The sequence below is a fragment of the Brienomyrus brachyistius genome, chromosome 4 (assembly GCF_023856365.1).
Source record: "Brienomyrus brachyistius isolate T26 chromosome 4, BBRACH_0.4, whole genome shotgun sequence".
In the NCBI taxonomy this organism is placed as follows: domain Eukaryota; kingdom Metazoa; phylum Chordata; class Actinopteri; order Osteoglossiformes; family Mormyridae; genus Brienomyrus; species Brienomyrus brachyistius.
Window position 1 is genome coordinate 21,737,932 of NC_064536.1, and position 18,198 is coordinate 21,756,129.

At 47.1% G+C, this 18,198-nt stretch overlaps 1 protein-coding gene across 1 annotated transcript in view; it reads right to left on the reverse strand.

Moving 5' to 3' along the window:
* Positions 1-39: 39 nt before the first annotated feature.
* lmbr1 (limb development membrane protein 1) overlaps positions 40-18,198 on the reverse strand; it is a 36,395-nt gene continuing 18,236 nt past the window's right edge. Inside the window, exons 8-17 of the mRNA XM_049010646.1 lie at positions 17,887-17,951; positions 17,358-17,430; positions 15,826-15,906; positions 14,116-14,192; positions 12,153-12,230; positions 9,971-10,038; positions 9,707-9,797; positions 9,295-9,361; positions 4,231-4,392; positions 40-3,926 (exon numbers count right to left, since the gene is read on the reverse strand). Coding sequence (XP_048866603.1) covers positions 3,841-3,926; positions 4,231-4,392; positions 9,295-9,361; positions 9,707-9,797; positions 9,971-10,038; positions 12,153-12,230; positions 14,116-14,192; positions 15,826-15,906; positions 17,358-17,430; positions 17,887-17,951 — 848 coding nt within the window. The 3' untranslated portion in view covers positions 40-3,840. The remainder of the gene's footprint in view (positions 3,927-4,230; positions 4,393-9,294; positions 9,362-9,706; positions 9,798-9,970; positions 10,039-12,152; positions 12,231-14,115; positions 14,193-15,825; positions 15,907-17,357; positions 17,431-17,886; positions 17,952-18,198) is intronic.

Here is an 18,198-nt window from a genome sequence, read left to right on the forward strand (position 1 = left end):
AACAGTTACCAAGTGGACAAAAATAAAAACAAACACCAGCACAAGTCACAAACTTTATTGTAAACTAAAAAAATTACACAATGTAAACCAATACAAGTATCGAGAATGTTTCGCAAATGAAAACATTGATCATCCAAAATACATTCACATCGTTTTCAGGAATGACATGCAGACACGGACACTTGTCATTTTTCCTCAACTTAAAGCGACAATAAATGACAGACACGATAAGGCAACCAAAAATGTTCATTCGGTCCACCTGGAGCCCCTGAACCAGTAGAGGCACCCAGGGCTAGAGATTGTCCAATGAAGAGGTTGGGATTTACAGCTAAAACAATGCGAGATGGATGCCCACTGCACTCATACTAGAATGAACCCCCTATTAGCACACGTGGTCGACGTGGGCGGGTTGCAAAGAAGAGTCCGGATTCGGCATGGACGTAAACGGTGTGCTGTGTGAGCCATGGAATGGACGGTATAAATGGACAACCCAACGAGCAAGCTAATGCACTTGCATTAGACTCAGACAAAAACACCCACAGAACTGTGGTATAAAAAACTCACAGGACACAGCACTGGGCATGGCACTGAAGCACTGTACCTACAACACATTAACAAAATAAAAACGTGATGGAAACACTCTAGAACATCAACTGCAAACAGAGGCGACACATAATGGAAGGTTGTAACTCTACATGCAACAAATCGACTATGAATTTTTATGAAATTTTTTTTTTTTTTTTTAAATCTCCCACTCCCGCTATTCTCCAGAACCATCCACAAGACAAATGCTTAAATGTTTCTACACTTTCCTCACAGATGCATTAGGCTGCTTCTGCAAAATTTACAAATAAATGTAAATTACATGTCTAAGATATGGCCAACTTCTGACACACCAACATGACAAGTGGATATATTGATACCTCAACAACTACTCAGGGTTTTCACATTTAGAAGGTTTGTTTGAAGCAAAAGGGAAAAGAAAGCTGACAGATGTTCGAGGAACATGAAAATATGGGCAATTATCGAATTAGGTCTTTACATATACCAGCAAACATCACACACACACACAACTTGTTCACAGTAGCTTTCTTTAAGGAGGAAATATCTACACAGCCAAAGAAAATGTTTAGCAAAGTTTAGCACTACTACCTTTATATTGAAATACAGGCGGGGTAAAATTTTGGCAGGTAAAAATTTGTATTTGATCTACAGAACATCTTCAATCATCTTTGTAGTACTCTAGTTGAAATTAATGCTGTTACAACGTATTACCAATGGGGGCACTATACTAGACTAAACAGCATCTGCGTGACATAAATGAAATATGCATGTCAACTGTTCATAAAAAGGCTCTAATGTAGGCTCTAATTACATCTGCCACAGCCCCTTACGATCCGAGACGCTGCAACCCACCATGCCAAATCTTTAACCTAATTTTCCATTTTGCAGATGTTTAAATCTTAACTATTTATGGAGCAGAGAGCCTCACCCAGCAACTTCCTCAAAGCCGTACAGCTATGAGAGACCAAAGAGATCCTCATAAAGATGTTACTGCTGATGGGTTCACAGTGAATTTGTCATTTTAAAAAACTACACAGACACAAGTGCACGCACATTAACAAAGAGGGGGGAAAAAAACAAACTCAAGCTCACTTTAAAGCAGGATATCAGAAATCTTCTGAAGAACGTCTTTGAAAATCTCCTTATAAGGCATACATAGGTGAAATGTGAAATCAAAGAACTGCAGTATGAGAGGTTTCGTATTATTTACAATGTGTACAGTCATCGCTATACTCGCTGTATAAAAGGTATGAAATATTTATGTACATGCAACTTCATGACAATGACATTAGTCAGAACTGGCAATAACTGAACTGTGACCAGCTCAATGACATTGGTGCTCTGGCCTTCGACAGACTTAAGCAAATCGGAACAATAAGGCTTAGAAACACCCAGGGACAAGGAGAGGGTCATAACAGCCACTAGATCTAAAAGATGCCAGACAGCTACACTGGGGCGTTTTCTAAACAGGAGTTTGTATCACACCGTACTACCAACGTACAAACAGTCCTACACCCACTTTGGTAAATGATACCTCTGTCCCAAACTAATCTACAGGTCTAGCTGTTCATATCCTCTCAGTGGTTTCATTGTCATATATAAGCAGGAAAAGAAAAACGATGAAACATATAAAAATGAAAATCTGAAATTGTCCCTGTGGCATCTATGGAATGCATATATCTACCATAGTGATATCCAGCATTAGTATAAAGTCTTATGAACACGCTATACACGAACGGACAAAAGGTGACTTCTGATTGGACATCAGGAACCCAGAGACGCATGCAGCGCTTGTCCAGGAAGGCGGCAAGTCGATGGGTCAACAAAGGCGACCAAGGCTTTTACCTGCAGGAGGCAGCCTGGTGCGGACTAAGAAGCTGTTCTCTGGCCTTAAAAGCTTAAAAGAATAAAATTAACCAGCGACAGGAAGTTCCTCGCTTAATATTGCTCATGGGTTATGGTCTAGCAGGTGTTCACCATCTATAACATCAAGATATTTTTGAAATTAAAGGTACACTCATTTTTAGCATTCAAGGAAGTAAACAAAACTGCAGTTGCCTCTTCAAAATCCCACCTTGATGTGGATGGGGGACCCGCACCCCCCTCACTGCTAGCTCTCTGTGGTCACCTCTGAAGGGCCAATCAGCTGAACAGAAACCCAAAGTTGCCTCACTTCAGCTCCGCAGTCGGTCAGAGATGACGGACGGTAACGCTCACCACAAATTTACACCAAATCCTCACCCAGAAGTTTAACTGCTGTCCTCAGGGGTGAGGAAGCCCAAAACAGACAACCATGTGGGGATTGGGGACTGGACCCAGCACCATGTCTGTAGCCTCATCATGGAGATGAAGTTGAAGTCTCACTTACCATGTGTAGGAGCAGCAGCTAGTCTAGTAATTAAGGCCAGGGACTTGACTTGGCCCAGTGGGTTCTGTACTGCATTTCAGGGGGGGGGGGGGGGTACTGTAAATGCCCTGAGAAAGTTACTCAACCAGAATTTTACTGAAATTGGGGAGCTGATTTAGAGAAATGCCAAGTTCCGCACACTGGCTGCTTGCTGAATGCCCTGCCGCTACAGTACATTCATATTCGAATATCTGTTACCTGTGTTTAGCTTTAATCCCAGGAAGATCTTAAGACATGGTATGAATGGTTAAAGTACGCTCATAAAAATATTCCCCAGCTGAACTAGCCATAATAATCCAGATGCAATCCGCAGGCTGCCCCCTAAAAGTACAACTACCAGAGATCTTACGAGAGGAATCATCACAGAGCAGCACAGCAGAAGAAAACTGCAGATTCATTCATAACTACATCATGACTTTTTTTCAGATCAGTATTATCAATATCTTGACGATGTCTTTCTAACAACATGAAGGGCACAAAAAAGGACCAGAGAACAGGACCGATAGCTCAGTAACGTGATGTGACATGTGGAAGACAGCTGGAGGAACAGAGAGCCTGACAACAGCAACAGAGTGTGACATCATAAATGGGAGAGACGTCGCCCCCGACGACTGATGAATGCCAAATTCATGACTCGGGCTAAACGTAGCGACGCGACTTGCATTTCCTCCCCATTTTCCCGTCAGTCAGAGAACCCCATGGGATTGTTTACAAACTGGCTCTGCTGATGCAGGGGGAGGGACAGGCCGATTCGGGACCCCTTCTCTCAGTGGGTGTATGCCCAAGAGAAGGACCTGGAGGGCAATGGAATGTGGCGCAGCTGAGCGCTCCTCCCGACGACCACCACCACGGCAAGCCCCGGGTCTCCTTCACAGAGACTTCTGATGGCCGTTCGCAGAGTGCTTGGGGGGTTCTGGGTCTGAAGGGCTGTTTGAGAGGTGCAGTTTATCCAGACCTGTGTCCCAAAAAATAAGCAAGAGGTCAGTGGTCATTCACCAGGGTTAAAATTAAAGACGGTTGAGACGAAGCTTCAATGTGTCATCGCCATCTCCACTATGGGGTTTCAGTCTGGTAAATGGAAAATAATTTTGCCCCATTTGACACCACAGCCTCAAGTCAGGTGGGTAAACACAGCATTTCAATGAGAAAACCAAGGCTGGACCCTTTGGACAAAATGAAGTATTGACAGAAGTTCATCGTACAAGAACAAAGAATCGTAAAGCTAACCATCGTAAAAGAACAAAGAATATTGGTCTTACCCAAGGCCTTAAGGAGAGCTTCTCGCACAGCTGAGGTGAACTTCCGTACGAGGCAGAGGGTCGTCACCACGGCGAAAAGCAGATTGTATGACAGGACGATGTAGAAGTTTCCCAGCCAATTAAATCTCCCGAAATCCCCAAGGAGGTCAAATCTCGTGATTCCTGTTGACAGAGTAAAGCATACTGTCATTCTAACACATATGTGACCCATCACCATGAAATGAGTCTTATGGGTGAAATTCTACCAGTGCGACTTAAGACTCATTTCGTGGCGATGGGTCACATATGGGATAGCATGTGTCCTGCAGTGACCATTCAGTATTATTCCCAGTGAAAGGTTCCATGTGCTTAGTAATACCTGGTTATTTTTTTCCCTTTTTGCGTTGATTTCTAATATAGCAAAAAAAATATCGGGAGGTGTTGCTGAAAATCCACTTTCTATCACAAAACAAGCACAAATTGCACCAAATCTGCCCATAACTACGAATATATATCGGTTTGGTGTGACTGCAAATGCAGTTACACAGTATTAGCCACACAAACTGATTATGCTCAATGTCCAATACTACCAGTCACCCAAACAGTCTTTATTGCTTTTCATGAGCTAAAATTATTAAATGCACCAACGCGGCACATTCCGCGATAGAGGGGACGCCCTGGGAGCAACATGGCGCAAATGTTTTGGAATCAAACTCTCAACAGATAAACAAAACCAAACAAAAAATGGGAAAAAAAAACCTCCAAAACAAACAGAAAGATGACATGATCATTCTCTATTCAAAGCTTATTCACAGCTGTGCCATTGTTGCACCGTCCTTGGCAAGACAAGCCAAGTATTTACAAGCACTCCAACAAAACGTGCTATTCTGGAACAAGTCAGTACCTCCTCCCGCCACCATTCAGGTCCTCATAAAGCGGGCAGGAGTCACCAGCTTCAGAAGACAGGGAGATTTGCGAAACATAACCAGAGAATGAAAAGGAAATGGGGGGTAGTGCGTCACTCAAGGCCCTTAACCCCCAACTGCTCCAAGGATTGTCTGACCCTTATTTCTCATTAATACATCACTGAAGATAAAACAGCATTAGCTAAATGAACATGTAAATATTCCCTTTGACGCTTATTTGGCATCACCTGGGTGGCATGATTGGCGTGATAATACAAGGTCTTCCTGTGCTTTATTTTGCTCCAATCACATTCATCCAAATGAACAGTTTAACATCCAGAGCTTCTAAAAGAGGCGGAGTTGGGAACACTGAGCCCTAGAGACCACCACGAGCCGCACCGGGGCCCAGAGGTGGCTGCTTACACCCAACTGAGGCCACAGTGCATCGACAGGCAGCATCTTGCTGGCTTCAGCTACAACACTGCAACACGGGGGGGGGGGGGGGGGGGGGGGAAGAATAGAGAGAGAGACAACAAGAGGAAGCAATAGAAAGAAAGGAGAGGGGGAGAGAGAAAAGGAAGAAACAGAGGGAGACAGGGGGGAGAGAGAAAGGGAGAGAAAGTAACAGAAAGGAATGGGGAAAGAGGGAGAAGGGGAGGGAGAAATTGGTAGAGAGTGTTAAAGGAAGAGAAAGGGAGAGAGGGACAGAATAGAGAAAGAGTAAAGGACAGAGGAATAGAAAAGAGAAGGAAAGAAATCAAGAGAGAGAGAGAAGGAGAGGTAGAGGAAAGGAGAGAGAGGAATTGAGAGAGTGAGAGCAAGAGGAAGCCACAGAGAGGGATGTGAGAGAAAGAGAAAGTCAGAGGGAAAGAATGAGAGAGAGAGAGAGGCACAGCTGCATGCAGCGATATCGCAATTAAGCAAACCTCATCTTCATACGCTCCCACTGAGCAGCGGCCTCTGACAGGCGTCTGGTGTCCACAAGTCGTCACGGCGCGTACATGGGACCCGTGCCTTCCATTGGAGAGCCACTGTGATCATCTCATCTCAGCTTCCCAGGCGGGCACCCCATCACCCCAGAACCCGCATGCAAGCCAGACGGGACGCGGCCGGATCTCAGGGACGGGGGACGCCGCCGGGGCGCCTCTCTGGGCCCCATGCCGAGGCCCTGCAGACCTGGGCCGGCTTTTCAATTTAAGGCCATCTGTCATCAGAGGTCGCACGCGCTGCCGCCGGCGGCGTCTCCCCGCTCATCTGTCCCTGGCTGCTCCGGAACTTTCCGCCCTCGCAAATTAACGCCGAGCTGCATAGCTCCCAGTGCACTGAAGGCTAACTCAAAAATAATGAAACATAGTAACATGGGCAAAAAAAAAGAAAAAGAAATGAGATTGAATTAAAAGCCCTCTGCAAGGGGCGTTACAGAATCGGTGCCGACACCTATGATATACAAGAGGAAACTCTCAAAGCACACAGGACATCCGTCACTTAAACATATAAAACCCACGGCACTCACTGTGTCAACAGGTGTGCGACTAACCCCAGCCTCAGTGGTTCATTGGGGGATATTCCACAAAGCAGAATTTCCCAGTTAACTGGATAACTTAAGCCAAACATGAACACGGTTCTATAGTAGGAGAGATAAGTCACATTCCTATTGGACATTCCTTACATTTGACTTTTCTGGCTAATGAATAAATCCAGCTTTGTGGAATACCCCCCATGTTAGGCCTTTGTGCATGTAATCAGAAGTTTGCCAGTTTGAATCCCATCCTTGGCAAAATAATAACCTGTCCGTTGGGGTCATGGGCAAGGCCCTTTAAAAGCCGGAATAAATAGCCAACGTATACAGCATTTCAATGTACTTGTACTCATACAATTGGTACAACACATACATTGTCCCAGTGAAGGCCACGGGAATGCTGTGCCTACCCCCACCCCATATCTGACATCTGTCGCTCGACTGTGGCGTTACAGTACATTGCATTTCTCAAAAGAGCCACAAAACAGAACCGAACAAAGCAGCCCTGAATGTACGCTGCATTCGTTTTATCCCAGCATGCCTGGAGATTATAACCTGAACTATACAGACCAGTCAGTCTGGGAACAGGGACTGCGCCTGCTTCCGTGACACAATCAGCCCATAAAAATCTAAGTTTCAATTCACTTGCCTTCAAAAAAAAAAAAAGAAACAATGTCAATGAAACTTCAATAAACGACATAATTCACACACCTTAACACTTTAAACTGCATCACTGCCAAGACCAGCATAGGAGAGCTCTGACTAGGTGTAATCGAAGGCAGATTGCCCCTCTACAGATCACATGACCCACGGACTGCAGGACGCTGTGGAGAAACCCGTCCCGATCACCCTGCATGGCCTTCCGCAGCGCTGGTAAAATTCCCATTCCTCCTGCTGCCATAGAAACGATAGAACTCTCAAAAGGCAGCAGCTACACAGGAGATGTTGGGGGATGACCGTCCTGCAGCTACTGGGCAGGTATCTGGGGCAGGCGTCCTCAGAGTCCTTTACCTGCCCCATCCTACACCAGCTGGAGCCTCCCTGAGCTCCCCTGCAGGCCGAGACCAGCTTATGGTTCTGGATCCACAAGACAGGTACAGTAAGTGAAAAGGCTCCTTTGAAACAACTAGGATTCTAAAAACAATATTAATGATCCGCAATGGAAGTCCTCTGCGGATGCCGATTGACTTGACGTGGGAATTCCATTCCATAGTGGACGGTAGGAACGTCACAACTTCTGTACGGAATTTCCATTTTAACAGCAAATCTTTTAGTGTGGGGGGGGGGGGGGTTACCACTGTGACATGTTAATTCTTGGCATAACAGGGCTGAAAACAGCCATGCTTAAGTTTACCTTTCCCATCAGACTCTGAAGGCCCCCCCCAGCCCACACGCCCCGCCGCGTGAGGTCCCCCACCCCGATTCGTTAGCATATGATTCCTCGCTGGTGAGCTATTCAGCGGCAGCGGGTGGAACCCGCCAAGCCGCGCGTGTTGATACGCTACGCAGCTCCCCGCTACACACCGGTAATGCTATTTGAACAGCTGGCCCGCCGCTCTCCGCATTTATCAGCGCTATTGTGATTGCACCATCCTGCCCCCCCCGACCCCACCCCACCCCCAGCTTAATTCTTTTTCAAATCTCTACGGTAAACTATCAAGAATTTGACTTTCCCGGCATTAGAGGCTGAGATCTGCTTCTGCCTGGCAGCTCGTTAGGCTGTGCTCCCCCCCCCCCCCCCCCCCATCATTTTAAAGACAAAGATTAAGGGAGGAAAGGGGGAAAAAAAAAATCTCATGCCGAGAACCCTCCTCTGGTCTTAGTGACTAGAGGCTGGACTCTTGCTTTTGACAAAACACGGGTACCGTAAGATTAACAGACCTCACGCTTGTCATTGAAGTTTATCTGACACTGTGTGTAATACGACAACTGGATATTTACTGCTCCTCCATGTCAGTGCCTCTAATGGCCCAAGCTCCCGCCTTTCTCATATTAACTGAAATTTCTCCATATCGCTGCCCTAGTGGCCTTCAACCGTTGCGCAGAAATGGCAGCCTAATATTAACCCAATGTCCCCGATAAGGGAATGCAGTAATAATCACAATAATCGGATTCAAGTCACGACCAAAGACGTGCTACAACAGATGCTCACTGGTGGCGAGATTCGGTGCTATAAGCAGGCCTCTTTTGACCCTGAGAGAATTGTATCCTCTCGTCCACACCCCCCCCCCCCCCAGCTCTGCAAACCGCAGGCAGGCAGGTGAAGGTCACAGCACCTACCCCGCTGTCAGCAGCAGAAAGCCTACAGAAAACACTTTTATTGAAAAGGTTTACAGCACTTAATACTCCCGCTCCAGGTGCCCTAACGTGGATATAAGCAAGGGCAAACATGCAATCGGAAGGAGAGATAATGAAATAAAGGGCAAGATAATACACCGGGACTAACATCAGGAAGCAGCGACCAGCAAAGCTGGGGTGGAAGACCCACACTTTTCACCCAAAGGATGCAGACCTGGCCACCTATTTACAGGGGCCCTCTTCCCCAGGAGCTCACCTGTGTTAACATTGCTAAATGCTTTGTTTATACGTTAATCCACCACCCCCAAAAAGTGGGGTTTCCCCCTCTTAAAGTCCCAACTCCCAGAAAAAGTGGAAATTCACCCAGCGTCCGCGACATCACCGGCAGCGCCGAGCTCAGCACGAGGATCGACACACAGCATCCGATGATCTGCCAGAGAGAACTGCACGTTAAATCAGCCATCGTGACCAGGGGTACGTTTCTCAAAAGCTCCGCTCCCAATAACCACTTACATAGTTGGAACCACTGAATTGCACGTTCTAACTATATAAGCAGCAATACTTTAGGAAAAACTTAGGAACCCCAGATTGGATCTCAAAACACAACGGGGTCATTGGAATGGACCTCGGTTGTAAAATACCCCTCTAAAACATTACATTTCAGACACACGTGCTACTCCTGGGCAGAAACCCAGTGCTAATCATCTCAAGCGAGCCACACTACTGGAGAAGCAGGTCACATGGGCTCCACATGCAAGGGCCTGACCGTCCTCACCGTGGTCATGGTGGTGTCATCCTTCCTGGGAGTCAGACCTTCGAACACACGCAGGCTGTAGAAACCGACGACAGAAGACACCAGCAGATAACTATTCGGATTAAGGAGAAGGACACCCTCCGCAGGGAACACACCCCTCAACACTATTACCAAGGCAAACAAAACTGGACATTTTTTTAATCTGCCACAAAACCACCCATGAAACAAACCCACAACCAAAACGGCTGTTAGAGAACTTGGGTATGGAGGTCAAGGAAAGGATACAACATAAGAATGATTTCAACCGCTGCTTGCACCACGCCGAATGTCGACACATTACCTATTCCTCTCTCCTGGGGGCGCAGAAGGGGAAGAAACGTCAGATTATGCAACAACAGTACACTGTATATTTAGTATATGTTGGCTCTAAAAGAAAAATATAATTCATAATAAAAACAGTTTGCTACACATCAGAGCTGACAAGAAAACTTCAGACTAAAATGGCACCGAGCCGCCGGAATGGCGAACGAAAACAGACAAATAAATTCTTTTTACTACCATCGTTAATCACATAATAATTGAACAGGTGTTCAAACAAAAAAAGCCATACGCTATGTGATAAGGGTAATGCGGCTTCAATGCGTGTCAGTATGAGGAGACCAAACAAAACAAAAACAAAGGCTTCAGCAAATGCTGAGATTTTCATTTGAACTTAGTTGTTGAGAAATATTTGCTTTTGTTCGACTTCTTGGCATAGCTGCCGATCACGTTGCACAACAGTGTTTCAAGGGAACTCCGCTGTTGAGGCTGGTGGGGTGGGGGAAGCGAGAGGAGAGGCAAGATGCAGAACCATCCAGAAAGAAATTAAAATAAAACTTAAAAAATTAGCAACTTCAACAGATTCTGAAGGAGGCTCTGAAAAGGTACCCGGCTATGTTTGATGCTCGAGACAAAAAACATTTGTAATTAAATAAAATCAAATGATGAAACACAGAGGACAGGCTACAGAGTGCAGATGAGCAGAGTGCAGGGCTTTAGCACAGAGGACCTGGGGTTAACCAGTGCCCGCCACTCTGGGGCGCCAACCTTGGCTACCGGGGCCCCGTTCAGCAGCCAGCTTTGCCCTCAGTTCCTGCCTCATTCCTGCTCCCCTGCCACCCCCACCTCACAAAGGTGGATCCTGAGGAAGGAGACCTGGCCGGCCCGCGCGAAACCTAGCTCCCAGATGCAAAGCCCACCACAATCCGTCAGGTGTGCTGGCCTTCCTGTACTTTGAAGTCTTTCAACCATTTTTATGGAGGATAACAGGAGCATTTGGCGGGCACGCATGGGGGGGGGGGGCAGGGATTAGCGGGTGCATAAACAGCCACGCTGGCCCATTTCCGAAGCCACACATTGACTGGCAGCTCAATGTTTTCAGGGCCTGGGTGTGAAACCCAATATCGCATACAGCAACGTTATTTAGACAATACCAATAAGAGGTGGTGAACAGCATCCCTGCTGGTGAGGAGGGGTCAGAACCAGAGAAGCGATGGCTTCTGTTCGTCCGGAGAGTTTGACTTTCATTTCTTCCCCGTTTTTAATATGCATGAGGAAGGGACAGCTAAAAAAAATAAATAAATAAACAAACAAACAGGAAAGTTCCCCCCCAGCTGAAGCAGGCCGACGCAGATGGCAGACGGTGCCCTTGAACGCGACGCGGGCCGGCATCTAAACGGGGCCCGCGAGATCAGAGGCGAGCAAGCGGATCATCAAACACGCAGAGCCGCCGCTGTGGAAAGAGCCGCCAGGCAAACCTGACACCACCTGACAGCCGTAATTTGGGGGATTTTCTCCAGAGCGTCAGGCCAACGAAAATAACTCTCAAAATACGTGGAATATTGAGGGCATTCGCCACAAGGGAAAAAAGAAACAAAATATGATAATTTCTGTTGGCTTTACGTATGGGATGAAAAAAAAAGCTGATGTCTAGTTTTACACAGTGTCAGAGGCATCCAGGCAGTACAGAAACACGAAGGGACAAAACGTAAAATTACAGATAGTTATTAAAAAGGTAAATCCCTAACCTGGTATCTGGGGGGGGGGGGGGGGGAATAAAAAAAGCTGTCAGGAAATGTGTAAATGTTTTTAAACGTTCAGCAGCTGTAGACTTCAGACATGCATCCGATTTAATTTGCACGGCCCTTTGAAATGATGTCGGGAAGTTTGGATTAAAAACACAAAAACAAAAAGTGATAAAACCGTTAGATAAAAATAAAATAAATAATTAAAAAAAAATATATATATATAAAATCAAGCCAGACTTCGACATTCATCCGTGCAAATATATAGTTGTCTCCTTTACAGAGAACTTTCCAGAACACTGCGTGCACAACTGATTAGGTTTTTAATCATCAACCGGCGACAGACAAATAAAAGAAACGAAACAAAAGGAGCACCATGGTGAGGGGGAAAGGCCAGGGCCCACCTTGGATCCCTTCGGCATGGCCGTCTCGTCCACCAGCAGGTACAGGATGTTGAGGGCGACCAGGAGCACGGAGATGGCCTGCAGAAAGGGGAGGGCAGGACAGGGAGCTTCTCAGGGGCTGTGTCACAAAGCAGGATTCCGCGTTTAGGCAGATTACTTGTCAGACTGAAGGTAGTCTGGGGCTAGAGGGCGACACAGGAACGGAGAAAGTGGTAATACTGCAGATAATCCATGGAAATCCACCGGGAATGTGGGAAAAAATAAAAATATTCCACAGTAACAGCGGGAATGGAGAGGATCTTCATGGCATTCCCATGGGGGAGGTAATAAAATGTATAGTAACCACCACGGTAATGGTAATGAAATTGCTCGTATATGCATATGTATTCTTATAGGCCTATCTGCTATATTAATTCCAAGTCCATTTGTTCTGTTACATTATTTCTCACCCGAACATCGACTGGAGGCAGCGCAGCCTGGGCTATACAGGGCTGCTGAAGAACAATTTGTCTAAATACTCAGGAAATGTGCTACTATGCATAGAGCTCTCAAACATGGAAGGGACGCGAGCAAAGGTTCTTAAGTTACTTTCTTCTTCAGAATAATAGTGTTCGGATACTTTGGCCTGAATAATGCAAAATAAATTTGTTTGTGGACAAAAGTGCAGAGTGAATAATTTAATAATTAAGATATTTAAGGGCAAATACAGATATTGTTATTGTTATTACTGTGCTGTTTGGTGTGTTGGTGAATGCCGGACAAAGGTGGGGATGGTTTAGATTTTAACGAGGAAAGATGGGAATGAGGATAGATTTTGTCCTTGTGCAGCTCTCTAGTCTGGGTTAAATGTAAGTGAACAATGATAAAGTTCATCTGAACTGGGGTACCATAAATCTGACAACTTATCCAGCTAAGCAAGAAATCCGGCTTCATGATGCTGGCCCCAAGAGACAGCAATAGTATGCATGGAAACTTACTGACTACAAAAATCTAATTATTGTGTTAGTCCAACTAAAACCTGACTTTTAAAATACATGTAAACATGTTAGTCCAATTGAAAATTGTACTAAAACGAATTCTTGAAGTGGGACTAAGACACGCAGATCATTAGCAGTTGATTTACTCTTGCATATATACGTTCAACCAGACTCAAACTGGCCCTAGGTGCTTTGGGCATGGTCCACAATTCCCCCCCCCCCAGGCTTTGACCCGGAAGTAACAGAAGCAGCACAGAGCATAGCAGAGGTGTTGTCACCCTAGGCACCATACGGGGGTGTCGTCTGCCTTACTGGTACTTCAAGCTATAACCATAACTCGACTGAGTACGTTTACACGTATTCAATGATAAATCTCATACCATTCACATTTATTTATGAATCACTGTCATAAGCCTCTTTACCTTGTAATAACACCCAAACCTGAGACAAAAACGAGAGAATCAATCAAGAACCAACCAAACAATCAAGAATAATTGTTTGGTAAAAGTGTGTTGAGAGCTGGGAGGGTCCCCAAGGACAATGTTCATAAAGAGTGTGGGACAGAGGCTCATAGCATCCAGGCACACCCCCCCACACACACACACCCCAAAGTTATATGAGGTTTCAGACAGTTCACTCAGGCACAGAAATTGAGCTCTGCTACCTGAAAAATTACAAGCCGCGAGTCACCCAGGATACAGGAACCTACTAAGAAAGTAAGAAATAATATTACAAAGTGAAAGAGAATTAGAGACTCGTGCAGGTAGCTGGTAATTATAAGCAGGTAGCTGCGAATGAGAGACAAGGGGTAAAGCCAGACAGAGAGCAGGCACCTCTTGGGAACAGGGACGCTGCGGTTCCCAAGTCCCAGGACACGGCAGCTGGGGCTCGGACATGTTCCGTGAAATGTGGGGGTGGGGGGAAGGGGGTCTGCCATCACATCTCCCCCTCCCGTGGCAGAGCGAACAGCTCGCATGTTCACTTACAGTTCCAGTCAGGAGTATTAGCATGACAAAGGGGTAGAGCAGATTCCTCTCCCACGCTGACGCTTTCTTCCTCCTCTCTGCAGGGAAAGATGACGACAAAAAAAAAAAAAAAAAAAAAAAAAAAAAAACACGATACGGCAAAATCAGTATCGCTGTGCCGACACAGCTTGACCAATAGAATTAGAGGAGAACACGGAGGTCAGACTGCGCACAGGGTCACGGCTGGGGCTTGGCAGTGAAATGACAGTGAGACAGGGTACATCACAGAGGATCTTGTAAACATCCCGGCAGATATGTAAGGGGGGTGGGGGGTTCAGCCCCCCCTGCCTCATCCCAACAACAAGGCGTATGCATCAACATGATGTTCTCAGAGCTTGCCCCAGAGGTAGGCATTACTGATTGCACAAGTGTCATAAATTAACGCATATTGTCTTTAATTATCTCTCCTTTTGGGGTTATAAGGCAATAAGACTAAATAAAGTGCAGAGAAAATTAACTGATTTATGCGTGTCTTAACATGAGGGATGGGGGGGGGTGGCCTTCAGTAATTACCATCACTAATAACTCCCCCCATAACAGCAGCTCAGAGTCAGTCATGAGCCAAGTTTACCTGTGTTCATTCTCAAGGAGCTGTTCAATGCTCCTTATCAGATCCAGGGCGAAACACAAACTTGGGGATCACACACAAGACTATTAAAACGCGATTGAAAATGGGGCCCTACTGAACACCACGAGCTAACAGGAGGGGGTGTACCATCACCGAGCTGGGCTCTGCAGCATTCACGCCATTGGCACGGCAAGCGATCTGGCCTCCGTCTACAACTAGCCCAGCAAATGAGACCTCAGTAAGTCAACCTGTCTGTGGGTACTGCAGGCTCAGACGGGCGGTTCACAGGGATACAGCCGTCCTTCATTGGGGAATTGGTTCCAGGACCTGCGGTTGATTACACAATCCATGGATGCTCTAGTCCCTTGTACAAAATACACAATATTTACATATGACCTACACGCCTTGCAGGTATGGAGGACCAACTACTATTTATTATTTATTTTTTTTAATATGACTTTTGGTTTGCCCTTTGAACAGGGGGCCTGGGTCTGTTTCAGTTCTTGGTTAAACCTGCACTCCGCACTCAGCTTAAATGCTAACAGTTCCAGCCGCTGGGGTGACGACATCTGGCTGTTGAGACTCGGGGCAGCTTGGCACAGCCCCCCCCCTACCACCACCACCTTCTTTCTGCTAGAGAACCAGCTGCCGTCCCGTCGATGCCAAGCCTTTTCCGTGCGGACAATGCCGCTTAATTAATGACATCACTAAAAGCCCGGGCACGATAAAGCCAGCCTCCCTGTCCAATATCCTAAGTGCCTGCGCTCCCGCTCGCCCCTTCCGCACACCGGCTGCCATCAATAACACCCCCAACAGTGCAGAACACACCCAACAGAACAGTCATCTGAGGGGGGAAAAATAAAGAAGAAATAAAGATACTTTTTCAAATGAAACCCCTTGGTCTACATCTAACTGCAGAGGGTCCAGAAGGCTTTTCCAGGAGACTCCAGACCCAGAAATCAGTCGCACCTTTCGGCCTGGCAGCTGCCCCTCAGAATCCCTGGGGGAGGCCGAGAAAGACCAGGAGCCCCTGGCGGACACCAGGCTGACCAGTGAGGTGCCATGATGGGGTCACATGACTGGGGGGACAGGGAGAGACTCACCCAGCTTGTTCTTTTGGCTCCGGATGCCGTCCAGCTCTCGGTGCAGATGCTGGGGGCTTTCCTGGGAGTGGGAGTCCGTCCCTGGGGGAGGGGGACAGACAGCCATCAGGGATACCTTCGGGGGGCCCCACGGAACGAATCCGGAGGAAAAAAAAAAAGGCTTCGGGGTTAAATGTCTCCGGTGCACCTGCATTTATGGACGTTAGCAGCCAAAAACAAACCCCCCCCCCCCCGGTTCATTAAGCAATCTCATCAAACCCTTAATCCAGTGGGTGGCAGTAATCCCCCATGTCAGCACCGTCTCGTCAAGGAGGCCGCGTGCTGCGACTGGTTGGGGCTGGGAGGGGGCAGGACGCAAAGGGATTCTCCAGGAAAACCGCAAGAGCGGCTCATTTAAAGGTTCGTTTATCCGCTTCACTCAGTTTTGTCTCGCAGGTCTTGGCGCACAGTTGGGGGGGGGGGGGGGGCTCCATTTGCATTCCCTCTGGTGACTGGCAGATCAAGACCAATTAGTTCGATGTTACACTGTTACTAGCGCACAATAGAAATAACACCTTTCATCTCCGTTACAGGAGCGACGGGCTGATCACTTTGATCAAGCTTATATATTTTAATATTTTAATCCTGACCCACCCACATCTGCATGGGATTCGGGAAGAGAGACATGTTCTCACACACGCACAGCTAGTTAGACATTGACAAGGACATGGTCAGGTGAGTTGGGGGGTGGGGTTCAGTGCTGAAATTATATTTCAGGACCAGCGCATCTTCAGTGACCCGGCTGATGTCTAGCAGGCCACAGACTCGACCGAGACCCGATTAGCAGGACATGACGTCCAGTAATGGCAGCAGTCCAAACGGGCCCGACATCCTAACTGCACCGTGATGACTTGGATGGATATAAAGACAGAAGTTACAGAGCTGACGAAACTAAGGGAAAACAAGTGAGAGGTTGATGACACCTTAGGGCTGGGGTTCTGCAAGCCCAAGACTCATTAGGGAGTGAGAGGGTCACTGCATTCGCTGCTGCATCGAGGTCACTGCAAACCAGGGCGTCCCACAGCCTGGGCAGGAGCAGACAGTGGTGTGAATCCTGCAGGAGCCACTTGTCACCTGGGTGTGGAGCCTGATGGGACACTGTGATAAACTAGGTGGGGGGGGGGGTGGGGGGGTGTACCAGTCGCAGAATCATGGTCCAAGAAGTGCAGGTCCAAGGAAGCTGAGATGCACCACCCTGGTCACGCTCCGCGCATGTTTCCATGCGTCTGCCATTCCAATGGCAACAGAGGCAGGAGAACCAAGCCAGGACCCAGCGTCCCAGAGGGGGGTGGGTGGAGGCTGTAGGTCAGAGCCCATGCTAAACCATAGGGAAGCCAACGCTACCGTAACACAATGATACCGTAATCAGCAAGCTGGCCGTGCTGTAACCGCCGTGACGACGGGAACCTCGGTCCCCCCGCAGCCTCATTTCAGAGTGCCTGAACCCCCCCCCCCCCCCCACCCTGTGAGGAAAGGGGGTGGGGGGAACGTACCATTCAGTCTCCTCTGGAGGGCCTCTTCCTGCAGATGGATGCAGTAGATCTGCTCGTCCAGGTCTTCGAGAATCTGTAGGCAGAAAATGAGATGCAAATCAAGCCACAGACACAGCAGGGGGCACCAATCATGTATTCTGCTGTAGTGACCCAGTTGATTTAATGGTACAACAGCAAGGCCGGCCTTCAGACTTAAACCTTCCAGCAACAAGTGCATTACTGTGACATTATATAATAATAAGGATCATTTTTATACCGGAAAATTCAAAAACTTCAAAAAAAAAAAGCAGCCAACTGACTGTCTCTTATTGACACTTAAGTTTTTTTGAAATCTTTAACAATTTGCAATGCAACATTTGCATCGTTTTCACAGAAAAGGCGCACACACACACACACACACACACACACACACACACACACACACACACACACACACACACACAAAAAGGTAGAGACAAACGTCAGCCCCGGGACAGACTGAATGACAATTTCCCAAAGTGTGCTGATGGCTTGAAGGTTAGGTACTTACAGTCGGCTTCACCAGTAACTGGCCCATGACGGTGAACATGCGGGAGAGTCCAACAGGCGTACACACTGGAACGACACAGAGCGGTCAGACGAGGGCTAAAATATCAACGACAGTGACAGGCATACACACTGGAACACCACAGAGGGGTCAGACGAGGGCTAAAATATCAACGACAGTGACAGGCATACACACTGGAACACCACAGAGGGGTCATACAGGGTTAAAATATCAACGACAGTGACGGGCATACACACTGGAATGACGCAGAGCGGTCAGACGAGGGCTAAAATATCAATGACAGTGATGGGCGTA